This window comes from Mobula hypostoma, chromosome 9, assembly GCF_963921235.1.
Source record: "Mobula hypostoma chromosome 9, sMobHyp1.1, whole genome shotgun sequence".
NCBI lineage: Eukaryota > Metazoa > Chordata > Chondrichthyes > Myliobatiformes > Myliobatidae > Mobula > Mobula hypostoma.
The window spans coordinates 72585802-72607849 of NC_086105.1; the positions used below are offsets into that span (position 1 = coordinate 72585802).

A 22048-nucleotide genomic window follows, 5' to 3' on the forward strand; every position below is an offset into this window, starting at 1 on the left:
TGCTTTTATATTCTAGTCCTCTTGAAATGAATGCTAACATTGCATTTGCCTTCCTCGCCACAGACTCAATGTGCAAATTAACTTTTAGGGAATCCTGCACAGGGACTCCCAAGTCCCTTTGCACCTCAGTTTTTTATGTATTTTCTCTCCAGTTAGAAAATAGTCAACCTTTCATTTCTCCTACCAAAATGCATGACCGTACACTTTCTGACACTGTATTCCATCTGCCAGTTCTTTGCCCATTCTCCTAATCTGTCTAAGTCCTTCTGTAGCCTCTCTACTTCCTCAAAACTACTGCTCCCCCACCTATCTTCATATCATTTGCAAACTTTGAAACAAAGCCATTATTCTATCATCTAAATCATTAAAATATAATGTGAAAAGAAGTAGACCCAACACAGACCACTGTGGCACACCACTAGTCACTGGCAGCCAACCAGAAAAGGCTCCTTTTATTCCTAGTCTTTGCCTCCTGCCAATCAGCCACTGCTTTATCCATGCTAGAATCTTTCCTGTAATACCATGAGTTTGCAGTTTGTTAAGCAGCTTCATGTGACACTTTGTCAAAGGCCTGAAAATCCAACTACACATCAACCGGTTCTCCTTTGTCTCTCCTGCTTGTTATTTCTGCAAAGAATTCCAACAGATTTGTCAGGCAAGAACTTCCCTTGAGGAAACCATGCTGACTACGTCCTATTTTATCATGTGCCTCCAAGTACCTTCAGGCCTCAGCCTTAATAATTGACTCAAACTTCTTCACAACCACTGAGGTCAGACTAACTTGCTTATAATTTCCCTTCTTCTGCCTCTCTCCTTTCTGGAAAAGTAGAGTCACATTTGTAATTTTCCAGTCTTTCAGAACCATTCCAGAATCGAGTGACTCTTGAAAGATCATTACTAATACCTTCACAATCTCTTCAGCCATCTTTCACCATCATATCCAGTTGATTTATCTACTTTCAGGCCTTTCAGTTTTCTAAGAACCTTCTCCCTAGTACTGGTAACGTCACACACTTCTTGACTCCTGTCACCTGGCACATCCACCAAATGGCTAGTGTCTTCCACAGTGAAGACTGATGCTTATCACTTTGTCCACCATTTCCTTGTCCCCTATTACTACCTCTGCAGCATCTTTTTGCAGCAGTCTGATAACCATTCTCCTCTCTCTTTTACACTTTATGTATCTGAAGAAACTTTTGAAATCATCTTTAATATTACTGGTTAGTTTACTTTTGTATTCTATCTTTACCTTCTTAATGACTATTTAGTTGCCTTCTGTTGGTTTTTAAAAGCTTCCCAATTCTCTAACTTCCCATGAATTTTTCTCTATTATATGCACTCTCATTGGTTTTTATGTTGGCTTTGACTCTCTTGTTAGCCACGGTTCTGTCATCTTTCCTTTAGAATACTGTTTCTTCTTTGGGATGTATATATTCTGTTCCTTTCAAATTGCTTCCAGAAATTCCATCCATTACTACTCTGCCATCATCCCTGTCAGTGTTCTTTACCAAGCAATTCTGGCCAGCTCCTTTCTCATGCCTCTGTAATTCCCTTTACTCCATTTTGAGTGTATACTCTGGATTACCACCATCTGCAGCATCTCTTGTGTTAATAATTATTCATGATTGATGGCTATGTTTTCAGCAGATTCCATGACAGGATCCAAAGTTTCCTGCCTCTGACTTCCCATCTCTCCTCCTAAAAATCTTGCACTAACATCTCCTCAGATGGCTTGGTGTCAGAATATTCATGATCACATGAAGTGCCTTAAGGTGTTTTGCTGCAGGAAGTGATACAAATACCACCTGATTCAGTAATTGTATTGAAATGTGTTACAAAATGTTTGAAAAGTGTTTATTACTGTAATACTGAAGCAATATCAGATCAGTGATTAGTAAAAGTCTAAACTCATTCACTCAAACACACACATATCCTAAAACACTGACACTCAGTGGCCACTTTATTAGGTACACCTGTACACTTGCTCGTTAATGCTAATATCTAATCAGCCAATCATGTGGCAGCAACTCAATGAATAAAAGCATGCAGACAAGGTTAAGAGGTTCAGTTGTTATTCAGACCAAACATCAGAATGGGGAAGCGATGTGATGTGAGCAACTTTGAACAATAAAATGATTGTTGATGCCAGATGGGGTGGCTTGAATATCTCAGAGCCACTGATCTCCTGGGATTTTCTCACACGACTGTCTCCAGAGTTTACAGAGAATGGTGCAAAAAAAAACAAAAAAAAAATCCAATGAGTAGCAGTTCTGGGAACAAACATGCCTTGTTAATGAGAGAGGTCACAGAAGAATGGCCAGACTGGTTTAAGCTAACAGGAAGGTGACAGTAACTCAAATAACCACATGTTACAACAGTGGTGTACTGAAGAGCATCTCTGAACACACAACATGTCGCAGTTTGAAGTGGATGGGCTACAGCAGCAGAAGACCATGAACATACAATGATACAGGAGGTACCAAATAAAATGGCCACTGAGTGGTACATTTGCACATACACGACCAAGATAGAAACAAAATTCAAACTCATCATTTGAAGGGATTCTTTCATGAGTAAAAGTAATGGGCACCATGGTAGCATAACGGTTAGCATGATGCTATTACACCTCGGGGAGTTCCAGAGATCAGGCGCCGTTCTGTAAGCAGTCCCTGTACATCCTCCCGCGGAATGCGTGGGTTTTCTCTAGGTCCTCCGGTTTCCTCCCACAGTCCAAAGGCCTACTGGCTAGGTTAATTGATCATTGTAAATTGTCCTGTGATTCGGTTAGGGTTAATTGTGTTTATTGGAGGTTGTTGGGGTGGCTCTGTGCTGTAGCGCTAAATAAATAAATAACAAAGATTGAAAATAATAAAACTAAACTCAAAGAATATTAAATAAAAGTAAGCAAGTCTCTCCCCAGTTTTGACAAAAGTTCCCTGACCTAGAACATTTTCTGGTTTCTCTTTCCACAGATACTGCTGGGCTAGACGAGTTCATCCAATGTTCCTGTTTTTCATTGAATATTGCATAGTGTCTTTTTTGGAGCACAGACATATCACTTCCATAAAACAAAAGTTTTGCCGGTAGTAGGACATCGTAGTGAGAGAGCAGTTGGTCAGGTTAAGTAGAGTTTAATGTTATATCGTCACCTTGCTGTGGTGGAGAGGCTTGTGAGTTCTTGTGATCCACTTGGAGTTTCGTCACCTGGTGCTTAGCTCCTGGTAGGGTCACCCATACCAGTAAAATCAAAGGGGAGGTTCCAGACAAACAGCAGCCCAACCAAGGCCTCTACAGTGGAGTAGCTGAAGATGATGACACATCACAATGGCAATGAAGGTGGAGGAAAGCAGCAGCAGGAAAGGGTCCCCATTCGTCTTGCATTCCATACCATTGGACCCTGATCCCGATCTCCCAAGGACCGTGTGTTGACTGCCCACGCGTCGACCTCCCCACATTAAACAAAGTCACACCCAAGCATTTCCCTAATGAGGGAATCCACCCTAATATTTCAGGTGTGGATCCCAGATTGGCCTCTACAGCTAACCAAACACCCACCAACAGACAACCCCTTTGGAGAACTTCAAACACAACTTGAGTGATCGCAATACTATTGTCATATGTATGTACAGACTCAATGACAAACTTACCTGGTGTTGCTGCCTCACCAGCTCTGGCCTTTGTTGTGTGTGGAGTCTGTACATTCTCCTTGTGACTGCTTTGGTTTTCCCAGGGTGCTTCACTCTTCTCCCATGTCCTAAACTCAGTTAATTTACCACTGAAAATTACTCCTTGTTTATGTAGTTGACAAGTGAAAATGAGCATGTTGCAGGGTTATGGGGAAATTAGGAAGGAAATGGACTGGTGAAGTTATTCTGATGGACACGATGTGCTGAATATTCCATTTGTGTTGGTAGCATGGGAGTCAACTGCACACATCAGCAAAGCAATGCCTCCTTTCACACTAATTGTGCCACCCTCCCAAGTGTGTATTTCTTTTCTGGAAATATTTATTTTGTGAAACTGCAGATTAAACCATAAACCTGCCGAGGTAAACCAATATTTTAAAGATTTGGGGTAAAATGGTACCAGAGAAGCTTCATCTTTTAGATCAGGGGTTCCCAACCTTTTTATGAATTGGACCCCCACCATTAACCAAGGGGTCTGTGGACCCAAGGTTGGGAACCTCTGTTTTAGAAAAAGATTACCTTGGGTCAGACAGAAGATAGTAAATCATGGAAACATACATTAATTTCATGCCAGTAGATTATCTGAGCTACAGTCCATTCTACACAGTTTAATGAGAGGTACCTGTTCTGGATGCATTTCTGAGAACATACTGTACTGTGCAAAAGTCTTAGGCACATGTAAATAAAATCTGTAAAGTGAAGATGCTTTCAAAATAATGAAATGAAAAGTTTCTAAATATCAAAAAGATACTATAAAGAGCAGTAAACAGTAAAAAACTAAATCAAATTAATAATTGGTGTGACAACCCTTTAAATCAAAACTGCGTCAGTTCTCTTGGGTTACACTGGAATGCAATAAGAAAATTGGCTGATAGGTTGTTCCAAGCATCTTGGAGAATTTGCCACAGTTCTTCTGCAGACCTTGGCTGTTTCACTTTCTTCTGTCCCTCCAGGTAATCCTGGAGATCGACAGGTTTACTATACACCATCAGGAGAGATCTATAGAGTCTCTCAAAAACCGAGGTGGAGGAGTATGCCTCAGGATCAACTCTTTTTGGGCAACAAATATATCAGTGCTGTCCCAATTCTGCTCACCAGACCTGAAATATCTAGCAGTAAAGTACCGTCCTTTTTACCTAACACAGGAGTTCTCTGGGGTTACTTTGCTAGCAGTTTACATTCCACCTCAGACCAATGTCAAGAAGCTTTAGAGATCTGAGCAATGGGATCAGCATGCACGAAACAGCGCACTCTAACGCCTTCACCATTGTTTTGGGAGATTTTAACCAGGCCAGCCTGAAAAAAATCACTGAGTAATGACCATCAACACAGATCACTTGCAATACCAGAGGAAACAATACACTGGACCATTGTTACACCACCATCAAGAATGCCTACCGTGCTATTCCACGCCCTCACTTCGGGATGTCTGATCACCTAGCTGTACTTGTATTCCCTCAGTACAGGCAGAGACTGAAGACTGCAGCACCAATAGTGACGACCAAGGAGGTATGGGCAAGGGAAGCACAGGACCGCCTACAGAACTGCTTTGAATCAGTGGACTAGACTGTATTCAGGGATTCATCTTCGAACCTGGATGAGTATGCTGCAGTTGTTACCAACTTCATTGAAACCTTTGTGGATGAATATGTGCCCACAAAGACTTACTGTACATTCCCAAACCAAAACCAGGATGAACCAGGAGGTACGTCGTCAGCTGAAGGCTAGATCTGTGGCATTCAAGTCTGGCAACCCAGGCCTGTACCAGAAAACCAGGTATGATTTGCGGAGGGCTATTTCAAGGGTGAAGAGACAATTTCGAATGAGGTTGGAGGTGACATCGGATGCACGGCAACTCTGGCAGGGACTACAAGACATTACTTCCTACAAAGTGAAACCCAATAGCATGAGTGGCAGCGATGCTTCACTACCAGATGAGCTCAATGCCTTCTATGCCCGCTTTGAAAGGGAGAACACAACTACAGCTGTGAAGATCCCTACTGCACCTGATGACCCTGTGATCTCCGTCTCAGAGGCCGATGCTAGACTGTCTTTAAAGAGAGTGAACCCTCGCAAGGCAGAAGGTGCCAATGGAGTACCTGGTAAGGCTCTGAAAACCTGTGCCAACCAACTAGCGGGAGTATTCAAGGGCATTTTCAACCTCTCACTGCTACGGGCGGAAGTTCCCACTTGCTTTAAAGAGGCAACAATTATACAAGTGCCTAAGAAGAATAATGTGAGCTGCCTTAATGACTATTGCCCAGTAGCACTCACAGCTACAGTATTTGCTTTACTGCCTGATTTAAATGAACATATGTTGATAATGGGCAGGGATTTTAACTGTTGTTTAAATTCTATGATTGACAAGAGCTCAACCAATCAGCGAATTCCAAATCATTCCGCGTCACTTATTAATTCCTTTTTGATCGATTTCGGATTGATCAAATTATGGAGGCATCTGAATCCCGATAACAGAGAATATTCCTTCTTTTTACGTCTATAGAAAATATTTGAGGATTGATTATATTATCTCTGTCTCAGAGGCCGACGTTAGACTGTCTTTAAAGAGAGTGAACCCTCACAATAACCCTATATTATAATCAATCCTTGCTTCTTGCCTACTGTTAAAAATTGTGAATATGACGCTATTACTAAATCTGATCATGTGCCTCGGAGTTTGTCCTTTGAAGTTGATGATGTCATTGTTGGCCGTCCACCATTGCACTTGTCTCAAACATTATTGCAAAACTCTGACTTTGTTAGTTTTATTGAAAACCAGATAAAAGAATTTTTTCTTTTTAATGATATAGGTGGTACGTCTAAATTAATTATATAGGATACATTTAAAGCATTTTTACATGGTCAGATCATGTCTTATTCAGCTAAACCTAAAAAACAGACTAAAACAGAATTAGATAAAATTTCAAAACCAATTAAAGATTTAGATAATATTTATGCAATTTCCCCTAATATTGATTTATTCAAACAAAGGGTGGAACTTCAATCACGATATAACCTATTATTAACTCATCCCATTGAAGGCTATTTGCTTAAGTTAAAGAGCCAATTTTATATGTTTGGAGATAAAAATAACAAACTGCTCGCATCTCAATTAAAAACAGTGATGAAATGCTTTGAGAGGTTGGTCATGACTAGACTAAACTCCTGCCTCAGCAAGGAACTGGACCCATTGCAATTTGCCTATTACCACAGTAGGTCAATGGCAGAGGCAATCTCAGTGGCTCTCCCCACGACTTTAGATCCCCTGGACAACACAAACACCACGTCCAGATGTTACTTATCGACTAAAGCTCAGCATTTAATACTGTCATTCCCACAATCCTGATTGAGAAATTGCAGAAGCTGGGCCTCTGTACCTTCCTCTGCAGTTGGATCCTCGACTTCCTAACCGGAAGACCACAGTCTGTGTGGATTGGTGATAACATCTCTTCCTTGCTGACGATCAACACTGGGGCACCTCAGGGGTGAGTACTTAGCCCACTGCTCTACTCTCTATATACACATGAATGTGTGGCTAGGCATAGCTCAAATGCCATCTATAAATTTACTGTCAATACGACCATTGTTGGTAGAATCTCAGGTGGTGACGAGAGGGTGTACAGGAGTGAGATATGCCAACTAGTGGAGTGGTGCTGCAGCAACAACCTGGCACTCAACGTCAGTAAGATGAAAAAGCTGATTGTGGACTTCAGGGAGGGTAAGATAAAGGAACACATACCAATCCTCATAGAGGGATCAGAAGTGGAGAGAGTGAGCAGTTTCAAGTTCCTTGGTGTCAAGGTCTCTGAGGATCTAACCTGGTCCCAACATTTTAATGTAGCTATAAAGAAGGCAAGACAGCAGCTATACTTTATTGGGAGTTTGAAGAGATTTCACATGTCAACAAATACACTCAAAAACTTCTATAGTTGTACCATGGAGAGCATTCTGACAGGCCGCATCACTGTCTGGTATGGAAGGGCCGCTGCACAGGACCGAAAGAAGCTGCAGAAGATTGTAAATCTAGTCAGCTCCATCTTGGGCACTAGCCTACAAAGTACCCAGCACATCTTCAAGGAGCAGTGTCTCAGAAAGGCAGCGTCCATTATTAAGGACCTCCAGCACCCAAGGCATGCCCTTTTCTCACTGTTACCATCAGGTTGGAGGTACCGAAGCCTTAAGGCATACACTCAGCGATTCAGGAACAGCTTCTTCCTCTCTGCCATCTGATCCCTAAATGGACATTGAAGATTTTGACACTACCTCACTTTTTTTAAATATACAGTATTTCTGTTTTTGCACATTTTTAAAAATCTATTCGATATGTATATATGTATAGGTATCCATTAGTCTCATGAGACCATGGATTTGCACCTTGGAAGGTTTCCAGGGCACAGGCCTGGGCAAGGTTGTACGGAAGACCAGCAGTTGCCCATGCTGCAGGTCTCCCCTCTCCACGCCACTGATGTTGTGCAAGGGAAGGGCATTAGGACCCATACAGCTTAGCACCGGTGTCGTCGCAGAGCAATGTGTGGTTAAGTGCCTTGCTCAAGGACTCACACGCTGCCTCAGCCAAGGCTCGAACTAGCAACCTTATGAACACCTTAACCACTTGGCCATGCGCCAACACCTATATACGTAATTGATTTACTTGTTTATTTATTATTATTTTTTTCTCTGCTATATTATGTATCGCACTGAACAGCTGCTGCTTTCACGTCACATGATAATAAACCTGATTCTGACAGCCTCGATTATGTTGAGATCAGGGCTCTGTGGAGACCATACCATCTGAAATCATATAAAAATCTATGGTGCCCAAGGCTTTTGCATAGTACTGTACCTTACTGGTGTTATATTTCCGTGAGGTCTGAATGAAAATGCACCCTGAAAGCTTTATTAAATTTACAAGATTTCAATATTGTGCTATACTCTAAGATTTCCTTCGCAATCTTGATAAAACCCCAGACTAAAAGGTAAAAACAACCTTTTGATAAATGCTGCCTACTGATTACTTCCAAAATTAAAGTTAAATTCAAGTTGAGTTTATTGTCATCTGCGCTAGTACGTTGACAGTATGCACAGGTGCAATGAAAAACTTACTTGCAACTGCATCAGAGGGTCATAGCATCAGAGAAGCAACATTCACAAGAAAATCCGAAATTCAGCATACCCTTTACATCATTTTACACCATTTCTTTCAGATTTCTGGTTTTCAGAATCTTCAGGTTTTTGATTTTCATTTGGAATTAGATAATTAGATAATACCTTGTACTTATTAACATTTGAATAACAGAAAAAACAGTTAACATTTTGGGTTGAGGTCATTCATCAGGACTGGAAAGGGAGGGAGAAAACAGAAAAAGAAGGAGTGTGTGGGGGGTGTTGGGGGCAAGGAGTACAAACTGATTTCCTCAAGTATTTTGTGAGTTGCTCTGGATTTCCAGCATCTGCAGAAACTCTTGCGTTAAGAGACTATCTTCACACCTTTGTGGATGCCTAGAATAAAACTGCTCAACAGTCTTTGGATATTTACCCACTAAGCTGAATTAACAGAATAAGAAAGAAATATGATATCCATTTGTTCCCATTTTCCTTTTGCCTGTTCTCTGAACCTTGATTTCTATAACTTATGCCCTGTATTCTGATTCTTCACACCATTACTCCCTTTGGTTTCTTTTTTCCTAAAAAATACTAGGAATAAGTAATTGTTGAAATTACTGTACAAACCTGGCATACTCAATGGACTGCAGTGACTTTTTAGAAAACTTCACAGTATAAGATTCCTACCTCCAAGTGGTGGTCCCAGAAGAACAGGACAGCACTCGACGATGGTGACCAGTCCCACTGCACTAGAGAACCTCTTGGCACCAACCAGGTCCATCAGAGTTTCGAAAAGAACAGCACTCACCATTCCAAAGGCAAAACCAAAGAATATTGCATAGATCACAAGGCCTGTATAGTTGCTTGCCAACGGGCACATGATGTGACAGAAGCCATTGTAGAAGACAGCAAAACTGAAAAAATACTGTATCTTTGGTCTAATCCATTTAGAGTTTGCAAGCAGTCCCATGCTGGGTCTTGCAAACATGTCTACAAAAGCTAGTATAGAAAGCAGGAATGCTGCAGAATACTCATCTATTCCCATGTGTTTGGCATAAGAAGCCAAAAATACAATAGGGGCAAAAAAGCCAAAAAACATTATGACATTGCCGGAGAGATAGATTAGAAATCCCCGATGTTTGAAGAGGCTGAGATCTAGCTGCTTATGAATTATGTCAAAGACACTTTGCTTTTCCTTCTTTCCCTGCAACACTCCATCAGCCACACCTTTGTTATCATCCTTCTTTAGAGCATCTTTCACAGCAACGGACTTTGTCGGCTGTAGGGGTCTCATTAAGGATCCAGCTACACAGCAGTTTAGCAGAATTCCACCAAGGATAAGGAAACTGCCTCTCCAGCTGAAGATATTGACCAAGTACTGATTTAGAGGTGCGAATGTGCTCAGGAACACTGGGCTACCAGCCATGGCGATTCCGTTAGCAATGGGACGTTTCTTGTAAAAATACTTCCCAATCATTGTTAAAGCAGGCTGAAGGTTGAAAGCCAATCCAAGACCTAGGAAAAATAAGGAATATGCACTCAGTGGTCACTTTATTAGAAGCACCTGTACACCTGCTCATTAATGCAAATATCTAATCAGCCAATCATGTGGCAGAAACTCAATGCATAAAAGCATGCAGACATGGTCAAGAGGTTCAGACCAAACATCAGAATGGGGAAGAAATGTGATCTAAGTTACTTTTACCATGGAACAATAGTTGGTGTCAGATGGGATGTTTTGAGTATTTCAGAAACTGCTGAACTCCTGGGATTTTCACGCATAACATTCTCTGGAGTTTACAGAGAATGGTGTGAAAAAACAAAAAAAAAAACATCCAGTGAGTGGCAGTTCTGTAAGTGAAAATACTTTGTTAATGAGAGAGGTCAGAGGAGAACAGCCAGACTGGTTCAAGCTGACGGGAAGACAACAGTAACTCAAATAGCCACATGTTACAACAGTGGTGTGCAGAAGAGCATCTCTGAACGCACAACATGTTGAACTTTGAAGATGATGTGCTACAGCAGCAGAAGACCATGAACATACACTCCATGGCCATTCTCTTAGGTGCAGGAGGTACCGAATAAAGTGGGCACTGAGTGTAGGTTTTACTCTTTAATGGATAGGGTTTTTACAGTATCTTTGGAGCAAAAGAGGATGAGAGGTGACTTGACAGAAGTGTACAAGTTAATAAAAAGCATAGGTTGAGTGGACAGCCAGAGATTTTTCCCCAGGGTGGAAATGGCTCATACACAAGGGCAAATTTTAAGGTAATTGGAGGAAAATATAAGGAGGACATCATGGAGAATGGTGGGTGTGTGGAACGCCTTGCCAAGGCTGGTGCTAGAGGCAGATGCATTAGAGGGATTTATGAACTTCTTTCATAGGTACAAGGCTGATAGAAAAATGGAGGACTATGTGGCGGGGGGAAGGATTAGATTGATCTTATAGTAGGTTTAAAATTCAGCACAATATTGTGGGCTGAAAGTCCTGAAGTGTGCTGTAATGTTTTGTGTAATATGGCAGGGGTCCCCAACCGTTTTTGCACCGTGGACCGGTTTAATATTGACAATATTCTTACGGACCGGCTGACCTGCGGGGTGGGGGGGGAGTGGCTTAGGGTTGCCAACAGGCAAGAGTAGCAGTCAAATACGTTGTGTTTACCCCGAGAAAGACTACCATGACCATGAAGCCTTGCACGGACACCTGTGTGCGCATGCGTGTACGTGGCGATTTTTTTTCTACAAATCGTTTTTGGCGATTCTGTTCAGTGAAATTACACTGTACATACATTATTTCTACTTTATATAGGCTGTGTATTTATCATATCCTTCCTGCTTTTACTATATGTTAGTGTTAGTTTAGGTTTTATGTAACACAGAGCATGAATATACTGATAAGTCAATTATAAGTCAGTTATAAGTCAATAGCATCATAACATTTTAAGTAACATTTGGATATTAAACACACAGCACATATTTTCCCCGTATGAACATATAAAATTATTGCAACACACCAATATCGCTGAATCAGTGGGAGCCCTGGGCTTGTTTTCCTGCAACAAGACAGTCCCATCGAGGGGTGATGGGAGACAGCGATACTCGAAGGGGGTTCCTTATGTCCAACCTATTCCGCAATTTAGTTTTCATTGCATTCATTGTAGAAAACCCCACTTTGCAGAGGAATGTTGGAAATGGAAGCAACATTTTCTGTGGTTTCGTGGCTATCTCAGGACATTTAGCCTTGACTTTGATCCAGAATGCCAGCAGAGGTGTTATGTCAAACATACTTTTCAGCCCACCGTCATTTGCAAGCAGGAGTTAGCTGACATGGATGACGCGTGCGTAATGACCTCACGTGCGTTCAACTTCAACAGCAGGTGTGACAGGGAATGAGGAAAGGTGCAGCTGACTCACATCGCCAAATCATATCGTTTCCTCGCAGCCAGTAGCACATGCTTTGTGGCCCAGTGGTTGGGGAGCGTTGTAATATGGGATTGGAATGGATAAAAGGGTGCAATAACGAAGTAGTTGCAATGGTGTGAGATCAAGATGTGGAAGTTGATTCTCAGTGGCTTGTGCTGAATAAGACTGAGGAGGGAGGTTAAGTTATATTTCTGGATCTATGTGCATGCAGCTTCAGGCTGACCTGTATTCTTTCTGACTGGCTTTTGGTGAAATGTTCCAGGAATACTATTGCTTCAATATGTCAATATGACCTTTATTTCAACATTAGCAAACATTTCAACATTCTACCCCATAATGACTTGCTCTTTTTATCATGTGCCTTTCCCTCGTTAATCAGCTGCTAGCATGCCGCAATTCCATGACGAACTAAAAACAGAGATTGTAACCTTCTTCAACAAGATCTGAATGGCACTGAGCGATGCAAATGATGTAAGAAAAGGTAACAGTAAGAAAAGTAAGAGGTAAAAGTTATAGGATCATATAATCATTTAACTGTCGTCACCAATCTACCCTATTCCATAACCTTTTTCCATGGCCCTACAAATTATTCTCTCTCAAATATCATTCCCCCTTCTCTCTCTAATTTACTGCCTAGCAGAAAACACAGGAGCATGAAAACTCAGATGATCAGACTCGAACAGTTTCTTTCCCACTGACGTCCGAGTTCTGAACCAACCACCTCTACCACATCCCTTTCCCGGTGCTGCTGTCACTGAATCACTAATTCAATCACTTCCATTATCTCAGTTCAGCTTTTCTTTTGCACTGTTGCAGTTTGTATTACTCTGCTTGTTTAGCGATGAAGTGCTTTGAGAGGCTGGTGATGAAACATATCAGCTACTGCCTCAGAAACAACTTGCTCCTCTCCAATTTACCAACCATTATAAGAGATCAAGAACAGATGCCATCTTATTGGCTCTTCACCTGGAACATCTGGACAATGAAGATGCTCTTCGTCAACTACAGCGTAGCATTTAAAATTATCATCTGCATAAAAGCTAATCTACAGGCTTCAAGACCTTGGCCTCAAAACCTCCTCGTGCAACTGGATCCCCGATTTCCTCACTTGCAAACTGCTGTCAGTTCAGATTAGCAACACCATCTCCTCCATGATCTCCATTAGCACAGGTGCACCACAAGGCTTTGTGCTTCACTGGCTTAAACTTTTGACTGTGTGGCTAAGCACAGTTTCAATGCCATATTTAAGTTTGGTGACGACGCCACTGCCATTGCCCAAATCAAAGTTGGTGACAAATCAGCATATAGGAGGGATATTGAAAATCTAGCTGAGTGGCGCCACAACAGCCTCTCACTCAGTCAGAAAAACGAAGAGCTGATTATTGACATTTGGAGGAGGAAACCAGGGGTCCATGAGCCAGTCCTCATTGGTGGGTCAGAAGTGGAGAGGGTCAACTTTAAATTCCTGAGTGTTATCATGTCAGAGGATCTGCTCTGGATCCTGCAAGTAGGTGCCATTGTGAAGAAAGCTCTGCACCACCTCTACTTTCTTAGAAGTTTGTAAAGATTTTGCATGTCATCCAAAACTTTGACAAACTTTTATAGATGTGTGGTGGAGCGTATACTGACAGGTTGTATCATGGCTTGGTATGGAAACACCAATGCCCTTGAGCAGAGAAGCTTACAGAACGTAGTGGATATGGCCCAGTCCATCACTGGAAAGCCCTCTCCACCACTGAGCACATCACACGGAGTGCTGTTGCAGGAAAGAAGCATCCATCATCAGAATCGACCACCACCATGCCCTCTTCTTGCTGCTGCCATCAGGAAGAAAGTAGAGGAGTCCCAGGACCCACGTCACCAAGTTCAGAAACCGTTATTACCTCTCGACCTTCAGGCTCCTGAATCAATGACTCTTCATCTCATTTTCTCACCGTTTATTGGTTATTTATTTATTGTTCTTCTTTTGTATTTGCACAGTCTGTTGTCTTTTGCAGGTTGGTTGTTTGTCCATCCTGTTAGGTGCAGTCTTTCATTGATTCTATTGTGTTTCTTGGATTTACTGGAATATGCCCGAAGAAACAGAGTGTTGTATATCGTGACATAACATGTATTTTAGTAATAAATTTACTTTGAACTTTGTGCTTTGTGCTGTATTTACAATTGTATTTTCATACCATGTGCATTTCTTCCTGTGTGAACTTCAATCAAACAAGGTATTTCATTGCATCCTTGTGTATGACAAGAAATTATACTAGCTAAATAACTTCTCTATTAACTAACTAACTTCTAATTCTGTTTTGATTGAGTGAAGGAGCAGTCCAATGGGGGCTTTTCTCCTTTTCCCAACTTCAATAGAAACAATATTAAAAAAAGGAAGCAGGTGGAGGCAGCTGGGACTTGCTGTACGGCACAGTTCCTGAGGAGACAATGGATTGTACATAATGAGGCACTTGGCAAGGACCAATAAAAAGAAGTTAGGTTGAGGTGGAGCAGCCATATTGTGGGTGGGCTGATGTTATAGTGGGGAGTTCAGGCTTTGGCTCATTGAGGCTTCAGTAAGAAGAGGCAAAGACTGTAGGTAGATTTTTTTTGGTATAATTTTTCTTTTTATCTTATTGCACAGTTAGAGACAGTAGAGATGCCAGGCAGGATAGTGGAATGCTCCTCTTGCAGGTTGTGGGAGGGCATGGAGACCCTCAGAGTCCTTGATGACTACATTTTCAGAAGCGCACCCAGCTGTAGCTTCTTTCAGACCATGTTCAAGAACTGGATGAACTTTGGATCATTTGGGAAGCTGAGGGATTAAGATACAGGACATATAGGGAGGTAGTTACACCGGACGTGCAAGACACAAATAATTGGGTGACTGTCAGGTGGGGGAAAGGGGTAGATGGCCAGTGCAGAGTACTCCTGTGGCCATTCCTCACAACATCAGGTATACTGCTTTGATACTGTTGGGGGGCTAACTTAACAGAGGAAAGCCACAGTGGTCAGGTCTCTGGCACTGTGGCTCAGAAGGAAATGGGGGAGAAGAGGAGTACTATAGTGACAGGGGATTCCATTTTTAGAGGAGCAGACTGGAGATTCTGTGGAGGTGAAAGAGATGGTATGTTGCCTCCCAGATGCCAGGATTAGGCAGGTCTTGAATTGGGTCCACAGCATTCTAAAGGGGGAGGGTGAACAGCTGGAAGTTGTGGTACATAAAGGTACCAACAACACAGGTAGGGAAAAGGAGGAGGTCATGAAGAGAGATATAGGGAGTTAGGTGAAAAGCTGAAAAGCAGAACCTCCAAGGTAGTAATTTCTGGATTGCCACATGCCAGCGAGGGTAAAAATAGGATAATTTGGCAGATGAATGCACAACTGAACAATTGGTGCAGGGGTCAGTGGTTCAGATGTCTGGATCAATGGGATCTCTTCTGGAGAAGGTACGACCAGTACAAAAGGAACAGGTTACACCTGAACTAAAGAAGGACCAATTAGCTGTGGGCAAGTTTGCTATAGCTGTTGGGGAATGTTTAAACTAATTTGGCAGAGGGATTTGATAGAGCTGAGGATGGGTCAGTTGGTTTACGACTAGATGCATTGTGTAGTAAGACTGTGAGGAAGGGCAAGCAGATGATAGGGCATAATTGCAGTCTGTGGGATGAGTTCAAATATAACATGGGAGAAAAATTGAAAAACGGTGATGAATACAGGACTGAAGGTGTTAGATTTGAATGCAGTAGTATACCTTAAGATATAGGGACAGAATTAGGCCATTTGGCTCATCGAGACTGATCCTAAATACAGAAAAAGCAAGATGATCTTGTAGTGCCGTTAGAGAATGGCAGGTAGGATGTTATGGGCATCACTGACCTGTGGCTGAAAGAAGATTAAAGTTGGAAACTTAACATCCAAGTATACAAATTAGATGGTCAGGTAGAATGGCTCTGTTGAAAAAAAAATAAATCAAATCCTTAGAACAAGGTGATGTAGGATCTGAGGCTACAAAAGCCTTGTGGGTAGAGTTAAGAAACTGAAAGGGTGAAAAAAGCAATAGCCTGGATGGGGGATACAAAAATTACAAAGGGAGTTAGAAAAAGAATGTTAAAATGGCAATGTTACGATAGTCATGGGGGATTTCAATAATCAGCTAGATCGGGTGAGTAGGTGTTGGATCCCAAGAGATGAAATGCGTAGAATGCCTATGAAATGGCTTTTCAGAGCGGCATGTGGTTGAGCACACTAGCGAAAAGGGAATACTGGATTGAGTGTTGCATAATGAACTAGATTTGATTGTTCTTAAGGTTAAGCTTAAGGTTAAGCAACCCTTAGGAGCCAGTGATCATAATATGACAGAATTCACCCTGCGGTTTGAAAGGGATAAGCTAAAGTCAAATGTATCAGTATTACAGTGGAGTAAAGGGAATTACAGAGGCATACAGAGGAGGTGGCCAAAGTTGATTGGAAGGGGGCACTAGCAGGGATGATGGCAGAACAATAATAGCTGGGGTTTATTTTTTTCAAATTAATTTTCTTATGAGTTTCTACAATACAACAAAAAAACACCAACAAAAAGGAGATTTATACAGTGCAAAACCAACGTGTTTGGTGTACAATTCATAACAGTAAAGAAAAAGCGCCCAAAATAAAATCATGTCAAGTTAATTTCCTCCCCATCCTCCTACTACGCAACTCCAAGCCAACCATTATGATATAAAGAAAAGTTAATCAGAACTTTTGTCACCACAGAGCTGTGAATATAAAAAAAGTGTATTGCTTACCACCTAAACTATAATATATTTCACATCATAAAAAAACCCATAAAAGTTAACCAGAAAAGAAAGCTGGATGTAAGGGATTAAAGTACTGAAAGAAAAAGGAAGATAATCCTTTAATCTAAAGAAGAGTTATGAAAATAATCGAAAAGTTCCTCACACCTTATGGAACCTTATGTCTGAATTAAGAAGTGAATAATGAATCTTTTCAAAGTCTAAGCAGGACATAATGTCTCTAAGCCATTGAGCATGAGTGGGTGGGGCAGCACCTTCCCACCTAAGAAGAACTAAATGTCTAGCCAAAAGAGAGGCAAAAGACAATGTTCGACGTTTAGTCGGACTCAAACGCGTGTCAACTTCACCCAAAATGCCAAAAAGAGCAATCAAAGGGTTAGGTTCTAAGTGGCAATTACGAGTATGGGATAAAGATAAAAAGACATCTCTCCAAAATTTCTCCAAACTAGAGCAGGACAAATACATATGGACAAGAGAAGCCTCACCCACTTTACACTTGTCACAAGAGGGACTAATATCGGAATAGAACCGCGATGATTTAGTTTTAGACATATGAGCCCTATATACAACCTTGAACTGCAAAAGGCAGTGGCGAGCACATAAAGGGGTTGAGTAAACTGGCTTAAGAATTGAATCTCAAACCTCGTCGGACAGAGAAATATTTAAGTCGTGCTCCCAGGCAGCTCTAACTTTATCAAAGAGGGCACACCTCAAAGTCGCTAACTTATCACGAATAGTAGATATTAAACTTTTACCCAGTGGGTATATACAAAGAAACAAGTCCACAACATTTTTTCTGGGCATCTCAGGAAAATTTGGTAATAAAGGGTTAATAAAATATCTAATTTGAAGATATCTAAAGAAATGGGTATTAGGTAGGTTAAACTTTGCAGACAGTTGTTCAAAAGTTGCAAAACAATTATGTATGAAAAGATCTTCAAAACACCTGATGCCTTTTCTGAACCAATCATGAAATGTTTAGTCTTGCATAGAAGGTCAGAAAAGATGATTATGAAAGATAGGACTAGAGAGGGAGAAACCATGAAGACCCTAATGTTTTCTGAACTGAGCCCATATTCTCAGAGCATGTCTAATGAGAGGATTAACAATTAGTTTAGCCAAATAACAAAGAAGTGTGGAAATGGAGAAATCCTTATGAGAGTTCAACTCCATTGCCACCAATTTTGGGCAGTCAGACTGATTATGAAAGAAAGGCCAAAAAGTAAGGCAACGTATATTGGATGCCCAGTAATAAAAACAAAAATTGGGCAAGGCCATACCACCTTCCCTTTTAGGTTTTTGAAGGTGAACTTCATTAACTCAGGGACCTTTGTCCTTCCATAAATAGGATGAAATAATAGAATCTAATGAATCAAAAAAAGCTTTAGAAATAAAAATTGGTAAAGATTGAAATAGTTATAAAAATTTAGGAAGAATATACATTTTAACAACATTAATTTGACCTTCCAGAGACATGGACAGGGATGACCAGTGTGCCAAACTCTGTTTTGTATGATTTAAAAGATTTGTAAAATTTTCTCAAAAAAATACTTAAAGTTCTTTGTTACAGTAATACTGAGGTAAGTGGACTGATTATATACTACTTTAAAAGGGAGGCTATGAAATTCTAATATTTGTGTTTCTCTGTTAAGTGGGAAGAGTTTGCTCTTGTGTAAGTTAAGTTTATATCCGGAAAGGGGGCTAAATTTATTAAGAAGTGAAAACATTGGGGGTAAAGAGGTAGTCGGATTTGATATAAAAAGTAATAGATTATCGGCATAAACAGAAACTTTATGCTCAACACCCGTCCTCCAAATCCCCATCAATTCAGCGCAGCTACGGAACGCAATCACCAATGGCTCTATGGCCTTAAAGGGACTTAAAGGGCACCCTTGCCGGGTGCCATGTTTAAGGTTAAAAGGTTGGGATTACAGTGAGTTGGTCAAAACAGAAGCAGTGGGACATGAATATAGCAATTTAATCCATGTAATAAAACTTTGTCCAAAGTCAAATTTTTCTAAAACCGCAAGATAATCCCACTCCACACAATCAAACGTTTTCTCCGCATCAAGAGAGATAACACACTCAGGAGTCCCAGTTGAAGGTGCTTACAAGATATTAAATAAATGCTGTATATTAAAAAAGGGAAGCGATTTTTAATAAAACTGGTTTGATCTTCAGAAATAATTGAGGGTACAATGTTCTCTATCTACGAGCCAAAACTTTAGCTAAAATTTTAACATCGACATTTAACAAAGAAATCGGCTTATACAAGGAACACTCTGTTGGGTCTTTGCCTTTATTCACTAAAAGAATGATACTTGCCTCATTAAATGATGCTGGCAATTGACCATATTTAAATGAATTGGGTAAAACTAAGGTTAATTGAGGCAAAAACAGTGATGAAAATGATTTATAGATTTCTGCAGAGAACCCATCACATCCAGGAGATTTACCAGACTGCAGTGCAGAAATGGCTAAAGATATTTCCTCTAATGATAATGGTTCATTGAGTTTTGCTTTGAGATCAGGCGAAGCAAACGAATATTTAAACTATTTGAGAAATGCTCGACAGAAATGCTATCATTTAAAGATTCAGAGGAATAGAGTCGAGAATAATAATTCTTGAATGTATCAATGATTTCAGAATGATTCAAGGTAATGTTTCATTTCCCATTCGAATTTTAGTAATTTGTTGTTTAGCTTTAGAGCATCTTAGTTGATTGACTAAAAATTTACTGGATTTATCACCATGAATATAAAACCAGCTCTTACTTTCAAGAAGTTGGCATTCAATTGGTTGAGTGGAAATAAGGTCAAACTTATTTTGAACTCTGAAGTTCCACTCGCCTCTTGTCCAGTTCCGGATTTTTGGTCTGGGCATATAGTTGGTCTGTTGCTTTAGTTTGATTAACCAGATCTGATCACTCTGTATAGGTCTTTCTTTTCAAATTCACAGTATATGAAATTATTTGACCCATTAGACATGCTTTCATGGCATCCCAGACAACCTGAATTGAGGTTTCAGATGATATGTTAGTATCTTTAAAAAAAGAGTTATCTGGTCCTTCATAAACTTTACAAAATCATTATCCAACAACAGGGTCAGATTAAAATGCCAGTGTTTATTCATTTGGGGGGAGACAAGGAAGAAATATAGACCTGGTAACTGGGGCATGACCTGAAATCAAAGTACTCTGATAATCACAAGAGCGAACAGATGGAATCGGCAGGTTATCGATTAAAAAATAATCAATTCTAGTAAAAGTATGATGGATATGTGGAAAAAAAAGAATAATCTCTTTCAGTTGGATGGAAAAAACGCCAAACATCAGAGATACCAAAATTAGAAAGGGAAGACTGAATTGATAAAGCAGATTTACTTGGTAGTCTAGGAACAGAGGACGATCGATCCATAACTGGATCTAACCAACAGTTAAAATCACCTCCCAATATAAGATAATATAAGCTCAGGTCAGGCAATAAAGAGAAAAAACAATCAAAAAAATTCCACATCATCCGAATTGGAAGCGTACAGGTTAACCAAGACTACCCTAGTGTTATATAATTTCCCAGAGACAATAATAAAATGACCATTTGTATCAGATACTTTGTTGTGAAGCTCAGAAGGAGCTTGGCTTTAACCGGAAAAGTAGAATGGAAATGCTGCCCCACCCACCTTGACATCAGACCGGAATTATCAGAACAATGAATGTGTGTTTCTTGCAAAACAGCAATTGCAGCTTTGAGCCGCTTAAAATGTGAAAACACCTTCCTTCTTTTAACAGGATGGTTCAATCCCTTAACATTCCAGTTTATAAAATTCAATAGACTAATCATTGTCATTTAAAAAACCACGGAGAGTAGTAGGCATGAGCAAAATCAAACAATCAAATAACAGCTCTGGGGCAAAAAAATAAAACAGGGGAATCAGGACAGAAATATGTCCTGAATAACAAAGAATAACTAAAGATTCTATAAATGCTATTGGCAATAGAGATCCCTCCCCCCCACAAATCCCACAATAAGAAAGCTAACAAAAATCAGCAGCAAGCTCTTCAGAAAAATAACCACCCCAAAAACCAACGTCCAGATTCTTAACATCATCATAATTTTGTTAACAATTCAAAACCAGAAAACTTATGCACTACGAATTAGAATTATACATAGAGAAAAGAAAAAGAATTCTACCAAGATGTATTAAGCTTAACTCAAAGTAATAATCCAAAAGAAAAGATATGAACTAAGAAACACATAAACAAACTTTACCCAGTAACCTACCCGCAAGAAACTATGAAAAAAATTCACTGACTTAAAAAGGAAAGATCTGGAAAAAAAAAACAAAGAAAAGTAGTACTTGTCCACCATTTTTAAAAATCAAACCGAATCTAAGGAAATGGAAGTAACAGGGAGACTTTCGATAAATTTCTGAGCTACTGTAACTGAGTTAAACTACTTTTTTTCTCCAGTAGCAAGAGTTATTCGGGGACAAGCTGGAAATCCCAGAGAGGGCCTGATTCCGTAATTATAAAACTCTTTCATGACTTCTTTGTATTTGGTTCGTAGACTCAGAACTTGGGGAGCATAATCCTCGACAATACGGATAGATTGACCCTTATATTCCAACTTTCCTCTCCGACGTGTTTCCATAATCAAGAGGTTCTTCACCTTATAGCGATGAAAACAGAGAATTACTGGGCGTGGCCTATGGCCCGACTCCAGCTTAAGCACAAAGGTACGGTGAGCTCCATCTAACTCGGGTGGGGTCGTAAAAATATCATTTCCAAAAATCTCACAAAGTAAAGTACAGAAAAATTCAACTGGAGATCCACTTTCGATAGGCTCCGGCAAGCCGAGAATTTGTAAATTTTGACGTCTGCTCCAACCTTCCAGGTCAGTAACTTTGGACATTAATTTGTTGTTGTGATTTCTCAAGCTGGAGCAAACGGTTTCCGAATCGTGAAAGCGATGTTCTAAATCATCGGTAGCAGACTCAAGAAGAGAAAGACGTTCAGCATGAGCCTCCACGTTGGAATTAATTTGATCTAATTCAGATTC

The 22048-nt window shown here is 40.4% G+C and overlaps 1 protein-coding gene across 2 annotated transcripts in view; it reads right to left on the reverse strand.

The window, feature by feature from the left end:
- Positions 1-22048, reverse strand: part of LOC134351795 (monocarboxylate transporter 2-like) — a 208108-nt gene that overhangs the window by 44681 nt on the left and 141379 nt on the right. For both annotated transcript variants that reach the window (XM_063058491.1, XM_063058492.1), the window contains exon 4: positions 9477-10304. In XM_063058491.1, the coding sequence (XP_062914561.1) occupies positions 9477-10304 (828 nt within the window). The remainder of the gene's footprint in view (positions 1-9476; positions 10305-22048) is intronic.